The sequence below is a fragment of the Canis lupus genome, chromosome 16, assembly GCF_011100685.1.
Source record: "Canis lupus familiaris isolate Mischka breed German Shepherd chromosome 16, alternate assembly UU_Cfam_GSD_1.0, whole genome shotgun sequence".
NCBI lineage: Eukaryota > Metazoa > Chordata > Mammalia > Carnivora > Canidae > Canis > Canis lupus.
In genome coordinates this window covers 23,029,150-23,047,104 of record NC_049237.1, presented here as the reverse complement: position 1 = coordinate 23,047,104, position 17,955 = coordinate 23,029,150, and the positions used below count along the sequence as shown (strand labels likewise).

Genomic DNA, 17,955 nt, shown 5'->3' with positions numbered 1-17,955 from the left:
GATGATGGAGCACCAATCTGCACTGAGAATGCTTTTCCATTCTGAGGGTTTGGAGAATAAGCTTGCTTTTGGTGGGCTCAGACCTGCGTGGATACCAGAAAGCATTGTTCTTCAACATTATTTTGCCTTTAAAGTAGACTCTGAAGAAGTCTTTACTGTGTGGTTTGTTGCCCAGAAATTGCAAGAATGGCAGCAGAACCGTTGCACTTGGATATTCCCTTCATTCTAATCAATAAATCCAGTGTTTTAGACACGATGTGTCACAGAACCATCCTTGGGGGAATTGGCCAGGGACGGAAAGTATTGAGGAGAACAATTAGTAAGGATGGACATTTAAAACTTTCTGTTGCAAGAGGGGCCCCTGGCTGGTTCAGTTTGTAGAGCACATGATTCTTGATGCTAGGGATATGATTTCAAGCACCATGTTGGGTGTAGAGATTACTTACAAAAATAAGATCTTGAAAAAAGAGGAAATAAAAATTAAGTGGCAAGAAATCTGATGAGCACAAGGATTTTCTATAATTAAAAAATAGGAATATGCATCTCTCTTCTCCCAAAGGTTCTAAAATTGGTTATTGACAGGGCTCCAGCTTGTTCTCCACTCCTTCCCTGTTCCCAGCCACCCCCAAAGACTGAACTAGTCTAAAAACTGGGTGCCTTTTCTGAGTTCTTAAAATGCTAGCACTATGCAGCTGTGATCCCATAAAGCTGTATTTTCACTGTCACCTCTAACTTGTAGTAGTCCTTGGTAATTACATGATGCTTTCTGTCTGTATGCCTGTAAACACATGATAAAGGTTAACTCTTTATTCTCACCACACTGCTGTAGATATAGGAAGAGATTGCCCTGGGTTAAGTCTGGTTTACCTACAGGATTAACTCCACATGTGGTCTGGTTGCATCTCATTGAGGGGTTCTGTCCTGTATGTGGCAGAGCTGGTCAAGTAATGTGTCTTCTTAAGGACATCCTGTGCTGCCACGTGGAAACCCTAAAGTCTCCATAGAAGCAAGAAGCCGAAGGACCAGCCACCTGACTTTAGGAAGAGGATACCCCCAGCCTCTACAGTTCTGCCAGCTGTTCCTCTTTTGGTTGCAGATTAGATTGCTAGACTACTTAGAAAACATTTTGTCAGTTAAAGAATGTAAAACTTTGTTTCCAATGCATTATTATCTGTTCCTGACATTTAAAAGGGGAAATCTATCACTGCTTCTTTGGCAGTGATTTTTATGGCTTTTTGTTATTTCTTGTAGAGTCATTTCTTCCTAAGATCTGTTTTTTTCTCCTTTTACATCCTGAAGAATGGAACACCAAATAACTTTTAAATTTATACTAGTGAATTGAAAAGCTGGACTAGTGTGCTCACTTCGGCAGCACATATACTGAAAAGCTGGACTAGACTTTAAAGAGACTTACCCACAGAACAAAGTAATTACTGTACAGTTTTAAATTTCTTTAGCTATCCGTAGCTTTAACATATTGCTTCGTTAAGCAACATGATTTCAATTTATTATGCAAATGTAATAATTATTCCATTAAAAAATCTGTTAGAAAGATCGTATGCTTTGTTTCTGTGGCACAATAAGTAATGCTGAATGTTCCATTTTTGTTTTTTGATTTGCTTATTTTGTCTTTAATGACAACCCATTTAAAGTAAAAGTCTTTAAAATGCTAGAATAATGTGATAACATGTTTTCACTGGTAATTTAATACTTGGATATAATGAGTTCATCTGAGAGATTTCATTAAAAACAGCAAGGTGCCTGAATACCAAAGCTGAGATGTTTTTAATCACAGAATTATAGTAATTATACAAATCCCAAGATTTTCATCAGACAGAACAGGCTTCCAGGGCTAAACATGAAGTTTAAACTTAGCACTAATAACTGTATATTGTTCTAAATTATAGCAGAGAGACTCCTTGGGCCAAGGGGAATATTGGAATTGGATTTTTAAGGAAAATTGAGAAATAAACTATTTGGTAAGAGGCCCATCACCAGGGTAATGGAAGAGGAGCCCTCTCTGGTGCATAAGACATAGCAGGTGCGTATCAGATAAAGTCAGTGAGTCCCTTATTGTTTACTCTATTTTCAGCATTAGAGAGAATGCTAGAATGAACACCTCTCTCTTCTCCCAGAGTCCTGAAGTTGCCAATCGCCAAGAGTCTTTCTTCCAGTCAGTAAACAGGACAGACTTTCTGTAAATGACATGATTATTGATCCCAAATCTGGGGTTTTCTGGTTTGGATGGAGACTCTGTATAGAATTATTTGGTTATTGTGGGAATTACTTAAAATGTCAAATTTCTATTAAATGGCCAGGATATAATACCCTCAAGGAGCTTGCTTTTAAGAGAAGTTATATAAAAAGATGCACCTAGGAAGATTTTATTTAAAAAATCTCCCTAAGAAAGACGTTTTATTTGATCTGTTTTCCAGCTCAGAAGGATCAGGGGAGACAAGGACAGGGAATCATGGAAGAAGAGAGAACATTGAAGAAGCATGGTCTGAGGTGTCCCTCAGGGGCAGAGGAGGGATGCAGGGTTCCTGGGGCGACAGCAGAGGGCAAGTGAGGTTGGCTTCTCACTTGTTACCAGGGGAGTTGGAGTTCAGGTGCAGAGCATGTATTTGAATGAAAGGCTCTGGGGGATCCCTGGGTGGCGCAGCGGTTTAGCGCCTGCCTTTGGCCCAGGGCGCCATCTTGGAGATCCGGGATCGAATCCCACGTCGGGGTCCCGGTGCATGGAGCCTGCTTCTCCCTCTGCCTATGTCTCTGCCTCTCTCTCTCTCTCTGTGTGTGACTATCATAAATAAAAAAATAAAATCAAATCAAATAAATAAAATAAAATAAAATAAAATAAAATAAAATAAAATAAAATAAAATAATAAAATGAATGAAAGGCTCTGTGATCTGCCTGGGGATTCCTGATTATCAGTCAGGACACAGAATTCCTTCTGGAGGCTGGAGCAGAGACATGCCTGGGATTTGAGTCCTGACAAGTATTTCTGGTCTCTGTTCTCCCAACCCCATCCCTTTCTATGGTAAACTTATTATCATCCCCAGTATGCAAGCAGAATTAGAGAGTGAGCTGGAACAACCGTCCCTGGACTTAATATGTGATCTTAATCTTAATCTTAATTAAGATTAAGATTAAGATCTTAATCTTAATATGTGATCATCCACATTTATTTGCATATTTGAAGCATCAGGTGCTTCCCTATGTCTTCATCAGAAAGCTCAAAGACCATATTGAGTCTGCTTTCAGTCCTGGCCTGAGTGAGTGCACACAGGTAGCATGTGTAGGTCTCACCTTCTCCGTCCATCAGTGCTGGGCAGGCCTGGGCTGGAGAAATCCCTGCTTATGATTTCACTTCATTGAAGTTTTGCTTTTTCCCTCTTAACCATCAAAATAACATGTGCCATTGTGGAAAATGTATAAAATAGAGAAAAATGTAGAGAAGTAGGAGAATCACTGTTAACATGTCCACCCAGAGGGAATTCACATTTTGCTATATTTCCTTCTAATCTTTTTTTAAAGATTTTATTTATTCATGAGAGAGAGAGAGAGAGAGAGGCAGAGACACAGGCAGAGGGAGAAGGAGGCTCCATACAGGGAGCTCGATGCGGGACTCCATCCGGGACTCCAGGATCACGCCCTGAGTCGAAGGCAGATGCTCAACCACTGTACTACCTAGGTGTTCCACCTTATAATTTTTTAACTGCAACCTCTGTTTTTTATGTGCACTGCTCTGCACATGCATATTTGTGTTCTGATTTAGAAACATTTAACAGTAGTCAATCCCCTGTCTAATCATTTTCTGTAAACCTCATGGGACAGCTATTGAATATTGATCACCACGGTGAACATACAGACGCTGTTACTCTCTTGATTAAGTGTTCCTGCCATTTGGTCTCCCCCCAGGTCCCTTGTTGTGGTCAGCTGCGCATCTGGAAGGCGATGATGGGAATGAATGGGAAAGCTTGGAGTTTTCACTGCACTTGCTGCTGCCTGGAAGATCATCCTTTAGAAGTAGGCAAACTGCTCCACGTGGTGGTAGACTTCCAGGGACCAGACACACTGTAGAAAGAAATGAATGAAAGCAGCGTTGGGGGCCCTGAACACATGCTGCCTGTGGTCTAGTCCAGGGAAGCCCTCCCGAGGGGCCCTGGCATTCTGGAATGTCACCGGGTCTGGATGCATGGCCGATTCCTGAGTGACGATGGTTCGCCGGGGGCTGCTTGCGTGGATCTCACGGGTGGCGGTTTTGCTCGTGCTGCTCTGCTGTGCTGTGTCTGTCCTCTACATGTTGGCCTGCACCCCGCGAGGGGACGAGGAGCAGTGGGGGCTGCCCAGGGCCAATGGCCCCACGGGGAAGGAGGGCTATCAGGCCGCACTGCAGGAGTGGGAGGAGCAGCACCGCGACTACATCAGCAGCCTCAAGCGGCAGATCGCACAGCTCAAGGAGGAGCTGCAGGAGCGCAGCGAGCGGCTCCGGAGCGCCCAGCATCGCCCCAGCGACGCTGCCGGCCTGGGCTCCGAACCAGGGCCCCCAGAGAAGCCCCCGGCAGACCTGCTGGCCTTCCTGCGCTCCCAGGTGGACAAGGCCGAGGTGCACACGGGCGTCAAGCTGGCCACGGAGTATGCCGCAGTGCCCTTTGACAGTTTCACGCTGCAGAAGGTGTACCAGCTGGAGACGGGCCTGACACGCCACCCCGAGGAGAAACCTGTGAGGAAGGACAAGCGGGATGAGTTGGTGGAAGCCGTCGAGTCCGCCTTGGAGGCTCTGAACAGCCCCGTGGAGGGCAGCCCCAATCAGCGCCCTTTCTCGGCCACAGATTTCATAGAAGGTTGGCAAGTTCATGAGTTGGGTGGAAGGTGGAAGAAAAGGCGGCTGGGGCCGGGTCCCCAGGCAGGTCGCAGCTGTGACAGGCTGGCAGCTGGCTGTGGGAGTGGCGGGTGGGAAGCGTTAGGTGAGTGACAGCGAAGGTACATCGCCTGGGTTTTTATTTCTTGGACATATCTGATCGACTTCCTTTCTCATGAAAAGCACATGGAGTGAGTGGACAGGCTCGTTGTTCCCTCGTAGAAGAAGGGAGACGTTTCTGCTTTCGTTAAAAAAATAAAATAAAATAAAGCAAGATATAAACAAAACACATTGAAACTCAAATAGAGGATGAGGGGCACTTTTAATTTCTCTCTTCCCTGGACCGGCCTTGTTACCAGCCCATAAGCAGGACAGTAACTGCAAACACGTAGTCTGTAGCGCTTGACGTTTGCCAGATGCTGTTTTATACAAACTAATTCCCTTTTTCTGCTTAATGACCCTATTAGGAGGATGAGGAAATTGAGGTTCAGATTAATTGAATAAATTACCTAAGATTGCTCAGTTACCAAGTGATAGAGCCAGGGTTTGAACCTGGGCAATCTGGTTCCAGAGTCTGCACCCATAACCTCTAGGTTATATTGTACAAGACTCTCACAGCACTTGAAAACTAATGAGATGATGGGCACAGAAGAACAGGCTACTGTTAGTTTTTGTTTGTGTCTAATTTTGGAAGAAAGCAGCCTAAGTTTAGTTTCTTGGAAAATTCATTAGTGACTTCTTATTGGTGTTTCCCTTGTTACGGGGACAAAATCTACTAATAATTTGGGAGAAGAAATAACTTTAGAGGGCATCCAGCTCTTCCCCTTGTTTCTGGAGAGAATCAACTTTAAGTTCCCAGATGTGTAGCTGTGTCCATGTCACCCCACTCCCAACTTTGGTTATATCGCCACCCTCTTGTCAGGCAAGACTCCCTTTAGTTCATATCAGTCATATCACTGCTATTTACGCCTGTTCTCTTTGGACACGTCACCGTCTTATGATTTTTTTCACTTTTTATATGAACCGTAAATCCATGCAATTTTGATATAGAATTTTTTTACTATACGTAGAGCCAGGTAAAGAAATCTTTTACAAGATCAAGCTACTGGTTGTTGGGATTTTTGTTCCTGTTGTTCATCATTTATATGAGGTATTAAAAATGCCTAGCACATTTGGCAGCTAGCAAGTATAAGCACATGGTTAGTACTGGGTCAGAGTTCAAAATATCATGATGTTGCGGCATCACATTTTATAGTGCCCTGGAGTTTATGAAACATTTCCACACACAGTATCTTACTAGCTGACACCCAGGGAGAGCCATTTAAAAAAAAAAAAAAACAATTGTTATTCGTTAAAAAACAATCCTGGTTGCCACTTGCCCAGGAACTGCCCACTCACGAAGCAATTTCAAAAGAACTTGATTACAAATCAATGTCTGTAATTTGGGATGTTTGGCCTTGTGATTTTTCATCTGCATTCATATTTGAAACCTCTGTCTGCTTTTTGTGTGCAATATCTTCATACGCAAGGCCCATTGTTCTTAGCAGTGATGCAGGCCTCTCGTCCCAGAATTTCTTTGCTCAGAGATACAACTGCTTTCTGTCAGAGACGCTGTGATCCTAGATACTGAGTGTTGCTTTCATGTGTGGCACACAGCCTCTGTTTTAAGGCAGATCAACCCACACGTATCTTCCAGATTTGGTGAAAGTCTGGTCAGCTGCTTTCCTAGGATGACAACTGATGTGCTGAAGCTGGAACAGTATGGGAATTCTTGGTGTTTAAAGGAACGATTATAAAAGCACATGGAATGCTTCAGGGTGATAATGGTTTTGCAAAGCTTCAAGCTGACTATGAGGCAGGTGGCATGGTGACACGAGCATGGGGAGCTGTGTGGCTTTGACCAAGACCCTTAAGCCCCATTGACACTTGGTTTCCTCCTCTTTCCTTAGAGACTGGACTTAACATCCTCCAAGGCACTACCCACCCCAGCCTTCTGCAAAATGCAGAGCACTGCTTCAACGTTTTTTCTTAACTTTGCCAGGCAACCATCCCTGAAGGGTCCTCTGCCACCCACTGTGCTGGGTGACCAGGACATGCCACCAACCCTTTGGGATTCTCCTCTACAAAAGGATTATCAGGCAGATTATCAGGTGTGGACTGATCGTGGCCACTTCCTAGGTGCCATGGAGCTTGCAGAGGGAGAGCACCAACCACATTGATGACTATCTGTTATCTGTATTAATGTAATTATTTTCTAGCTCTGAAACAGAGGGAACAGCATGTGCCTCCCTCTTCCCTTCCCTAGATGTGATGTTGGCATTGACTTTTGTGTTGGTTTCTTACATAAGAACATGACATTTTTTTTTTTTACAAGTATCTGGGAAAAGAAATTAAAGTAGAAAAGTGTGATCCAATTCTGTGCCTTAGGATGCCTACATATTTATCTCCTCAAGTGAACAGAAAATCTTTATGTTTGTGGTTCAGCTGCTCCTTCAGTCTGGGATGTACAGACTCCTTTCTAAATCTGAGCGGCATAACTTCTGGCTTTGACTTCATACTTTCAGTCGAACTCTTGGACAAAAATCTGACGTGGTTCTGTAAAACAGTTCAGCCTTCCAAGTTATTCTTTTACAATCCAAGTGGCTGAGAACATGAGTCTGTATGAGACGTTTGTTTTGTCTGTCCCCGTGGGATTGCGCTCTGTTACCCCCACCAGCTTTTGTGGATTAGTGGTGACTCAAGTGGCTGAGACACTGACAGAGTTTGGGGGTGAGGTGGAGCCAAGCCAGTGATCCACAAGATAATGAAGGTTTTGAGAGCAGCATGGATTTAAAGCGAGGGGCACAGAAATCACTATAAAACCTTAGTAGCTCTTGTACAGTAAATCCCGACCTCCCGTGCTCCACAACCTGCAACTCCTGCTTCCTGGGAAAGAAAGCTAAGGCAAGGAGTGAAGCTAGAGTGTTTGACTTCCGTTGTTTGTGTCTCACTGTAACCTCTAAGGGATTCCCTGTGACCACTTGGGTGAGTCAAGTCCATTTCCAGGTCCTGGGCACTTAGAGAGCAGGTACTCAGTGAGGAGAGGAAGTGGGCTCTTTCCTCCGTGTGCATTTCAGCCGTAGGCCTCTCTGTCAGCGACTTTGGGACTTGGGGTAGGAGAGGGAAGGCAGGCATGCAGATGCATTTCTGGCCATCTTGGGAGAGCACCTGAGGATCTTGGTGCAGCAATAGGGGAGAACTGGGGGGGATGGGCGGGAGAGTCTGCACAGTGGGACGGGTCTGACCTGTTTGGGATGCGGGGAGATGTGCTGGCAAGAGGGATGGCAGAAAGACTTCAGGTCCTGGGGTGGGCCTCAGTTCTCAGCCAGCATCTCCAGCATATCCAGGGAGTGAGGCCGTTAGAAGTCAGGCCAGCCCTTCTGACTGGCTCTCACCTCACCACGCCCCGCCTGGGGCTCACTTCTGAGTTCTGAGTAGGCCTGGTGGGAGAGGAAGTGGCCCATCCTTGGGTTCTGCTGGAAACAGGAGTCCAGCCCCTGTCAGGGCAGGTGCCAGAGCCCCAAGCTACAGTAAATGCTCTGCTGTTGTAGAATAGTTGGAAATTCTTAATAATTTCAACACAGGGGGCCTTTGGTTCTCATTTTGTCAGAGCCCTGCACACTGGGTAGCAAGTCCCACCTCCAAGGCTGAGAAGACAGGAGGGAGGCGTAAAGGGGAGACAGAATTAGGGGCAAGCTGTGCAGCTGGCCTTTGCTAGGGGTCAGCTCCATGGACCCTCACTGTGCAGAGACACATGGAACCGTGTTTTCCGTCACAGAACTGCAGGAACTGCGAAGTATGACTCTGTGCGGTCTTGTCATTGTGCTCATGCCAGGCAGCTTTGTTCCCAGGGGAGTTTTTCAGAAGTTGGGGTTGTCACTGCTCTCCTGCCTTGTGTTTCCTGTTAAGAGGCAACGAGAGCACTTGTGAAAATGGGGAGATGTCCAGGATGGGCAAATGTGGCTTTAGGGGGACCAGGGAACAAAGGCTTAGCAGAGAGAGGGCCTGAGCTGGGGCCTCATGTGAAGGAAGGATGTGAGCCTAGGCAGGGGGGGGGGGGGGGGGGGGTGCGTTGGGGGGAACACAGCCCAGGAGCACCTTCCTGGGACATGTGGCCAGGGCTGCTGCTCACACTTCACCCGCTCAGCCCCTTTAGGAAGGAGGCGGGGTCTGCAGAAAGGATTGTAGCTTTTTAGCCAGACCCCTGGTTTATCCCATGGGGGCATGGTGGGGCCTCACAGCAGGGGAACCTACATTCATGCATAGGATGCCTGCTGTTGGGACGGAATGTCCTCAGCGTTTGGGGTCTGGAGAAGGAGGGTAACGGTGGGTCTCAGGCTTGAGGGACCTGGTTATGTACATGGGGAGGCCCAGCACTGAGGGGTCGAGGGTCAGTAGGGGGTACTCTTCGGGATTGGTGCTGAGCGCAGGCTAGACGTTCAGGGGAGATGCCAGCGGAGGCTGGATGGGAGCCCATCCCTAAAGCCAACAAGGGATTCCCTGAAACGGAAGAGGAGACCAGGGGAGGAGTACCAGAAAGCAAGCAGGCTCCAGAATAGGATTGGTGTCTAGGGTTAGTATGGAGACCAGCGTAGTCAGCATGCAGGACCCGAGGGTCACCAGGGGCGGGGTTCATGAGAGCCCTGAGCTGTGAGCATAGGGGTTTAGCACAACTGGGATCATCTGGATCTGGAGTTGGGAGGTCTGACCTTCCCAGGAGGCAGTGAGGCCAGCTCTTGGGCCCCAAGTATCCCTCCTTGTCCTGCTTGCAGTGGTCCTCAAGTGCTTAGGCAGTTCAGCATCTTGGAGGTCCCTGTGGTCAGGGGTGGGGTCTATCCCACTGCTCTTATGTCTGTGCACTGGGTACTACTTCCAACGGTTCCCACACATCAGTTTACTTAATCCCCTCTTCCACCAGACAGGTAGACCTGCTCACGATCTCTGTCCCACATCAAGGTCCCTCCTCTGGTGTGTGTTGGGGCCAAGAATCCAGACGTCTCGACCTTGGTACCTCAGCACACCGTGTCTCCCCTCTGGTGGCCTCTGACCCAATGCACATGCTCCTCTGGCCCTGGGATGAGATGGGGAATCTTTTAAAGACACATCCAAGGTGGTCAGACAACCTTGGGGGCCCTCCACCTAGTGAGTAGTACAAGACTGGGGAGAAGTTCTAATAGGAAGAGAAGGGGAAACATGAGTTCCTGGGGCGACCAACAGACACAGGACCAAGCGTGCACCCAGCTGAGGGCAGACTGACAGCGTCTAGGAGCCATTAGCACAAACAGAGGTATTTAAACTGCCCAGATGTGCGAGTCTTCTCAGAACCACTACAGCTTTGTGGGAGGGGGTTGAAAAGAGGAGTGAATACTGACTTCAGAACAGCTCCTTGAAAACTGCTGAGGAGCCATTTGGCGCGTGTATCTGTTGTGTGAAAGAGAGGGATTACTTTTCGTTTGAAAATGTATTTATTTGAGAGAGAGAGTACATGGAGGGTGAGAGAACCCCAGCAGGCTCCCAGGCCCCCAACATCCTGACCTGGGCTGACGTCAGAGTCAGACACCTCACTGACCCAGGCACCCAGGCGCCAATTACTTTTTGATCCTAGTCTCCCAGACACACTACCTTCCTTGGGTGCTCCTGACAGATGCCACGGCCATCCCCCCTGCTGTTCTCCACTGCCCTTCCTGCCACTCCCTCCAGCCCCATCCCCATTCCTCAGGCCTGCTCTGCCTGCCCTGCCCGTCCCACCCCATCCCTGTCCTTGGGCCTGGCCTGCCCATCCTGATACCCTGTCCTCGGGCCTGCCCTGCCCGTCCCACCTTGTCCCTATCCTGGGGCCTGCCCTACCCCAATACTCCCTCCCCAAGAGCCCTCCTTAACCAGGGAAACCTGGGCTCCCAGCCTCTCTACCCCGTGTCCTCTGATCTGTAAGATGTTCTCTGAAATCTGTTCTCACTCTTTCCAAAGTGGTGGACTGTGTGGTGCTTTCTCCACCTGGTTTTAGAGCTCTCCCCTAGACTTGGCCCAACTTTAGGGACGACTTCTAGTGACAGTTGCAGCCTGCACAGCAGTCTTTACTATTAGGGAGCCAGTGGCAGGAGCCTAAACGTCCCACTGCACCAGGGTCCACCTGCCTGCGGGATGGGGAGCCAGGTCCCTGACCCTTCCCACCCCTGGGGTGCAGTGTACTCCTGGTCGACCCAAGTCACACCCTGCTCAGCTCGCAGCTCCAGTCTGGTTGTGGACAAGGCACAGTTAGTATGTAGCAAAGAAATTGCTCTACACCTTTGGGAATAAAAGCATGTTTATAATCCAAGGTCAGCATGATACTCACTTTACAAATCTGCCCTGCTCTTAAAGTTCCATTGTAAATTAGATGTTTGGATTAGAGGATATTTTCCATAGAAGTAATACTGTAAAATAGTACTTGGGTTCCTTGGATAGACCAGAAATCTGATTTAAACTCCAAATTCAAACAAACTGGTGCTGGCCAGAGAGGAGGCTGGAGGTGTGGCAAAAAAGGGGAAGGGGAATGGCAGGTGTACAGGCTTCAATTTGGAATGAATGGGTCACAAGGGTGGAAGGTGCAGTAGAGGGAATACAGTCAAGGGTATTTAGTAGCATTGTATGGTGACCAGTGGTGGCTACACTTGTGAGCATAGCATGATTGTGTGGACTTGTTGAATCTCTCTTGTATGCCTGGAACTAAAGTGACATTGTGTGTCTGTTATACTTCAATTAAGAAAGGGAAGTCATGTTCCCAGATTTTTTAAATAAATAAGTAAAAGCAGAATAAAAGCCAACTAAACTCCAAACTCAAGAACACAAATGCTAGAGATGAGAGTGAAGTGAGTGTGGAGAGTACTTGAGAAAGTTATTTTCATCTTCGGTTCTACACATTACCACCAGTACCTTCTAAATGTAGTTCCTAATAGTAAAGCCATTTCCAAGACCTTATTTTGAAATATTTTACAGTTAATAAAGAGTTGCAGGAATGGCACAGAGTTCCTGTATATCCTTTACCTTGGTTCCCTGATGTCAATGTTTTATGTGACCATGGTGCCATGATCAAAACGAGGATGATGACACTGGTACAGAGCTATCAGCTAATTATTTCTAGGTTTTGTTTTGTTTTTAGTATTTCTCCTCTGCGGGGGGGTCTCTGAGCTTCTTCCATCTGTGGTTTGGTGTCTGTCATTCATTTTGGGGAATTCTGAGCTGCTGTTTCTTCAATTATTCCTTTGCTGCATTCCTGCTCTCTTCTTCTGGAATTTCAGTTATGTGTATGGCAGGCTGCTTGACATTGTCTCCTGGCTCCTGATGCTCTATTTCTTTGTTTGTTTGCACATTTTTACTCTTTGTATTTCAGTTGGGTAACTTTAGTGCCCCACCTCCAGTTAACTGATCTGTCCCTCAGCAGAAAGAGGGTTACTCCTGAGCCCATCCAGGGCATTCTTTATCTCTGTTACTATATTTTTTAATTTCTACATTTCCATTTGATTCTTCCATTTCCCTGCTGAAATTCCCTGATTGCACATGCTGTCCACTTTTCCCACTGGAGCCTTTGACATATTGATCAGAGCTATTTTAAATTCCTTGTCAGATGATTCCAGCATCTGTGTCATAGCTGATTCTGGTTCTGATGCTCATTTTGTGTCTTGGATTTTTTCCTGCCTCGTAATTTTTGTTGAAAGCCAGACATTTTATGTACCTAGTAGAGACTGATCAACGCTCCAGGGTGTTTGTCCCTGGAGATGGCACACTTCTCCTTCTCCTGGGCCTTTAGTGTGTGTGTGTGTATGTAGGGGGGACGGAGTCCATCTAGTCAGCAGTGGGGCTGGGTTTGAGATTTGTTGTTGCTGTGGTTACCCTCAGCACCATAGCCTTCAGATTCCTGTCATGATGCCTTGTGCTTGGGGCAGAGGTGGTTTTGCCTGAGCATCCTCTGCTCAGCCCTGCAATTTAGGTCTTCCCTTCGCATCTCAGAGAAGGTCTTCTGGTGCTTCTCCCCTGTCCCATCCCAGCAGTTCTGTTACTTGTTAATTCAGGCATGTTGACTTAGCCCTGTAGGACTGTGGGGCAGTCGCTGGTGTTCTGACTAAATCGAGATCCTACACAGGCACCATGTTGCTAGGTCTCGGGATGTTCTCCTGATCCACCTCCGGGAATAAGGCTTTTTTGACTTCTCCCTTCTGCTAGCTGCAGTGAGTTCCACAGCTCCCTGATGGCGAGAATGTTGATTGCCCTTTCACCACCAATAAACTTTTTGTTCCATGAAGAGGAGGCAGGAGAGAATGGGACAGGAGGAATTTCTTGTCTCTTCCCATATGGCTACTGCCCTCTCTCCTGGCCTGAACCACATATATGTTTTCTGTCTTTTGTTTTTCTTTTTTAAAATTGATGTATAACTGGCGTGCAATATCCTATTAGTTTCAGGTGCACATACATTACAAAATGATCCCCATCTGTCACCATACAAATTATCACAGTATTATTGACCAGTTTCCCTCTGCTGTGTTAACACATGGAAGTTAACACATCCCCATGATTTATTTTATAACAGGAAGTTTAGGGACACCTGAGTGGCTCAGCAGTTTAGCGCCTGCCTTCAGCCCAGGGCGTGATCCTGCATCCCAGAATCGAGTCCCGCATCGGGCTCCCTGCATGGAACCTGCTTCTCCCTCTGCCTGTGGTCTGCCTCTCTCTCTCTCTCTCTCTCTCTCTCTCTCTGTGTGTATGTGTGTCTTTCATGAATAAATAAATAAAATCTTAAAGGGAAGTTTATATCTCTTAATCCCCTTCATCTGTTTTACCCCTCTCTCCACTCTGGGAGCCAACAGTTGTTTCCTATGTCTATGAATATTTGTTTTGTTTTGTTTGTTTTATTTTTTAGATTCCACATATAAGTGAAATTACATGGTATTTATCTTTCTTTCTCTGTCTGACATTTCATTTAACATAATACCCTCTTGGTCCATCCATGTTGTCAAGAATAGTAAGATTTCTTTTTTCTTATGGATCTGTATATTTGTATGCCACAATTTCTTTATCCATTCATCTATTGATAGACACTTAGGTATTTTCCATATCTCGTAAATAATGCTGCTGACATTATTTACATGGGGGTGTAGACAGCTCTTTGGTGGTTTTATTTTCTTCTGAAGTAGAATTGCTAGATTGTATGGTAGTTCTGCTTTTAATTTTTTGAGGAGTCTCCATACTGTTTTCCATAGTGGCTGTACCCATTTATGTTCCTGCCAGCAGAGTACAAGGGTTCGCTTTTTTTCCTCATCCTTGCTAACACTTGTTATTTTTGTCTTTTTGGTAATCGCTAGTCTGACAGATGTGGGGCGATATCTCGTTGTTTTGATTTTCATTTCCCTGATGATGAGTGCTACTGAAAATCTTTTCATGTGCTTCTTGGCCACCTGTATGTCTCCTTTGGAAAAATATCCATCAGGTTCTCTGCCTATTGTTTAATCTTTTTTGTTTTTTGATATTAAGTTGTGTAAGTTCTTTATATATTTTGGATATTACTTCTTATTGGACATATGATTTGCAAATATCCTCTCCCATATAGTAGGTTGCCTTTTCATTTTGTTGATGTTTTTCTTCACTGTGAAAAACCTTTTTAGTTTGATATCTCATTTGTTTTTTATTTATTTTTTAAACTCAATTAGCCAACATATGGTACATCATCAGTTTCAGATGTAGTGTTCAGTAATTCATCAGTTGCATATAACACACGGCGCTCATTACATCATGTTTGTTTATTTTAGCTTTTGTTGTCCTTACCTGAGAATACTGGTATTGTTTAAGACTAATGTCAGAGGGTTTACTGCCTGTGTTTTCTTCTAGGAGTTTCATGGTTTCAGGTTTTACATTCAAGTCTTTAATCTGTTTTGAATTTATTTTTGTACAAGGTGTAAGATAATGGTCTAGTTTCATTCTTTTGCACATAGATGTTCAGTTTTCCCAACACCATTTATCTTTTACACATTGTATGTTCTTGCCTCCTTTATCATCGATTAATTAACCATATATGTGTGGGTTTATTTATTTATTTATTTATTTATTTATTTATTTTATGTGTGGGTTTATTACTGGGTTCTCTATTCTGTTCCATTGATCTATGTGTCTGTTTTTGTGCCAGTACCACACTGTTTTGATTACCATAGATTTGTATTATGGTTTATAAGCAGGAAGTGTGACACTTTCAGCTTTTGTTCTTCTTTCTCAAGATCGCTTTGGCTATTATTTGGGGTTTTTCATGATTCCATACAAATACTAGGATTATTTGTTCTGGTTCTGTGAAAAATGTCAGTGATTTATTGATGGAGATTGCATTGAATCTGTGGACTTCTATAGGTGGTATGGACATCTTAATATTAATTAATTCTTCCAATCTATGAACATGAACTATATTTCCATTTATTTGTGTCATCTTTAATATCTTTCATCAATATCTTATAGTTTTCAGAATACAAGTTTTTCACCTCCTTGGCTAAATTGGTTAAATATTTTATTCTTTTTGATGCCATTGTAAATGAGATTGTCTTCTGAATTTCTCTTTCTGATAACTCCTTATTAATGTATAGAAAGAAATGTAACTGGTTTATGTAAGTTTTGTAACCTGCAAATTTACTGAATTAATTTATTAGTTCTAATAGTTTTTTGGTGGAGTCCTTATGATTTTCTATATAAAGAGTCATGTCATCTGCAATAGTGACAATTTTATTTCTTCCTTTCCAGTTTGAATGCATTTTGTTTATTTTTATTTCTTTTTTCTTCCTTTCTGTTTTTTTTTTCTTTTGCCTTTTATTTATTTTTCTTGCCTAACTGGTGTGGCTAGGACTACCAATATGATATTGAAAAGTGGCGAGAGTGGGTTTCCTTGTCTTATTCCTAGTCTTAGAGGAAAAGCTTTCCATGTTTTACCATTGAGTATGATGTTAGTTCTGGATTTGACATATATGGTCTTTATTATGTTGAGGTATGTTTCTTTTATACCCATTTTGTTGAGAGTTAGTTTTCATTAAGTGGCTGTTGAATTATGTTACATGCTTTTCCTGCATCTGTTGAGATGATCATATGACTTTTATTCTTCATTTTCTCAATGTAGTATATCATGTTGATTGATTTGCAGATATTGAATCTTCCATGAACTAAATCCCATTTGATCATGGTGTATGATCCTTTTCATGTATTATTGAATTTACTCATTTTTTGTTGAAGATTTTTGCATTTATGTTCCTCAGGGATAATGGCTTTCTTTTCTTTTTTTTTTTTTTTTATGATCTTGTCTGGTTTTAGAATCAGAGTATTGCTGGCTTCACAAAATGAGTTTGGAAGCATTCCTTCTTTATCAGTTTTTTGGAATTATTTGAGAAGGGGATAAGTACTAATTCTTTAAATGTTTGGTGGAATTCATTTGTGAAGCCACTGGTCCTGGATTCCATTTTTAAATTACTGATTCAGTTTTGTTACTTGTAATGTGTCTGTTCAGATTTTCTATTTCTTTGTGATTCAGTCTTGAAAGGTTATGTGCTTCTAGGAATTTGTCTGTTTTTTTCTAGGTTTTTCAATTTGTTGGCATATTTCAATTTGCTGGTAGTAGTCTCTCATGATCCTTTGTATTTCTGTGCTGTCAGTGGTGACCTCCTCTTTCATTTCTGGTTTTCCTTATTTGGGCCCTGTATGTTTTTGTCTTGATGAGTCTGGCTAGATGTTTATTAAATTTATCATTACTAATAATCAGCTTTTAGTTTATTGATCTTTTCTATTGCTTTTTGGCCTGTATATCACTTTTTTCCACTCTGATACTTATTATATTCTTACTTGTACTGACTTTGGACTTTGTTTATTCTTCATATGAACACTTTAAGGCTCTTTCTGATTTTTTTAAAATAATAAATTTATTTTTTATTGGTGTTCAATTTGCCAACATACAGAATAACACCCAGTGCTCATCCCGTCAAGTGCCCCCCCTCAGTGCCCGTCACCCATTCACCCCCACCCCCTGCTCTTCTCCCCTTCCACCACCCCTAGTTCGTTTCCCAGAGTTAGGAGTCTCTATGTTCTGTCTCCCTTTCTGATATTTCCTACCCATTTCTTCTCCCTTCCCTTCTATTCCCTTTCACTATTATTTATATTGCCCAAATGAATGAGAACATATAATGTTTGTCCTTCTCCAATTGACTCATTTCACTCAGCATAATACCCTCCAGTTCCATCCACGTTGAAGCAAATGGTGGGTATTTGTCATTTCTAATGGCTGAGTAATATTCCATTGTATACATAAACCACATCTTCTTTATCCATTCATCTTTCGATGGACACCGAGGCTCCTTCCACAGTTTGGCTATTGTGGACATGACTGCTATAAACATCAGGGTGCAGGTGTCCCGGTGTTTCATTGCATCTGAATCTTTGGGGTAAATCCCCAACAGTGCAATTGCTGGGTCGTAGGGCAGGTCTATTTTTAACTCTTTGAGGAACCTCCACACAGTTTTCCAGAGTGGCTGCACCATTTCACATTCCCACCAACAGTGTAAGAGGGTTCCCTTTTCTCCGCATCCTCTCCAACATTTGTGGTTTCCTGTCTTGTTAATGTTCCCCATTCTCACTGGTGTGAGGTGGTATCTCATTGTGGTTTTAATTTGTATTTCCCTGATGGCAAGTGATTTTTCTTTAAGTATTCAATGAAGTTTCTAGAGAAAGAGCCTGCAAGAGAGTACAGAGTTCTCTACTTTTTTGAATCCCAGGGGGTTCCCTTTTTTGCCAGCTTCCTCTTAGTCTCCATCATTTTGTTAACTACTTCTTACCAGTGTGTCCAGCTGCATCTACCCCAATAAATGAGTGCTCAGGTCTCTTCCCTGTCTATGGGCTACTGTCCATCCTTAGATTTTAGGCTGCTGTTTGTTCTGTGAACTTTGCTCTCCACTAAGTCAAAACAGTGTTGCATTTGAAATCAGTCAGCCCCGTTTTCCCTGTAAGTGATGCTCCTTCAAGCTCATTATATTCTGAAATGGAAGCAGAAGTGTGAAGCCACGTC

The 17,955-nt window shown here is 44.0% G+C and overlaps 1 protein-coding gene across 27 annotated transcripts in view; it reads left to right on the top strand.

Annotated features, from left to right (window-relative positions):
* CSGALNACT1 (chondroitin sulfate N-acetylgalactosaminyltransferase 1) overlaps positions 1-17,955 on the top strand; it is a 327,304-nt gene that overhangs the window by 235,583 nt on the left and 73,766 nt on the right. For 18 of the 27 annotated variants that reach the window (XM_038559873.1, XM_038559866.1, XM_038559871.1 and 15 more), the window contains 2 exons: positions 1,908-2,041; positions 3,920-4,845. In XM_038559873.1, coding sequence (XP_038415801.1) covers positions 4,218-4,845 — 628 coding nt within the window. In that variant the 5' untranslated portion in view covers positions 1,908-2,041; positions 3,920-4,217. The remainder of the gene's footprint in view (positions 1-1,907; positions 2,042-3,919; positions 4,846-17,955) is intronic. The other 9 variants (XM_038559883.1, XM_038559884.1, XM_038559878.1 and 6 more) reach the window with 1 other exon arrangement.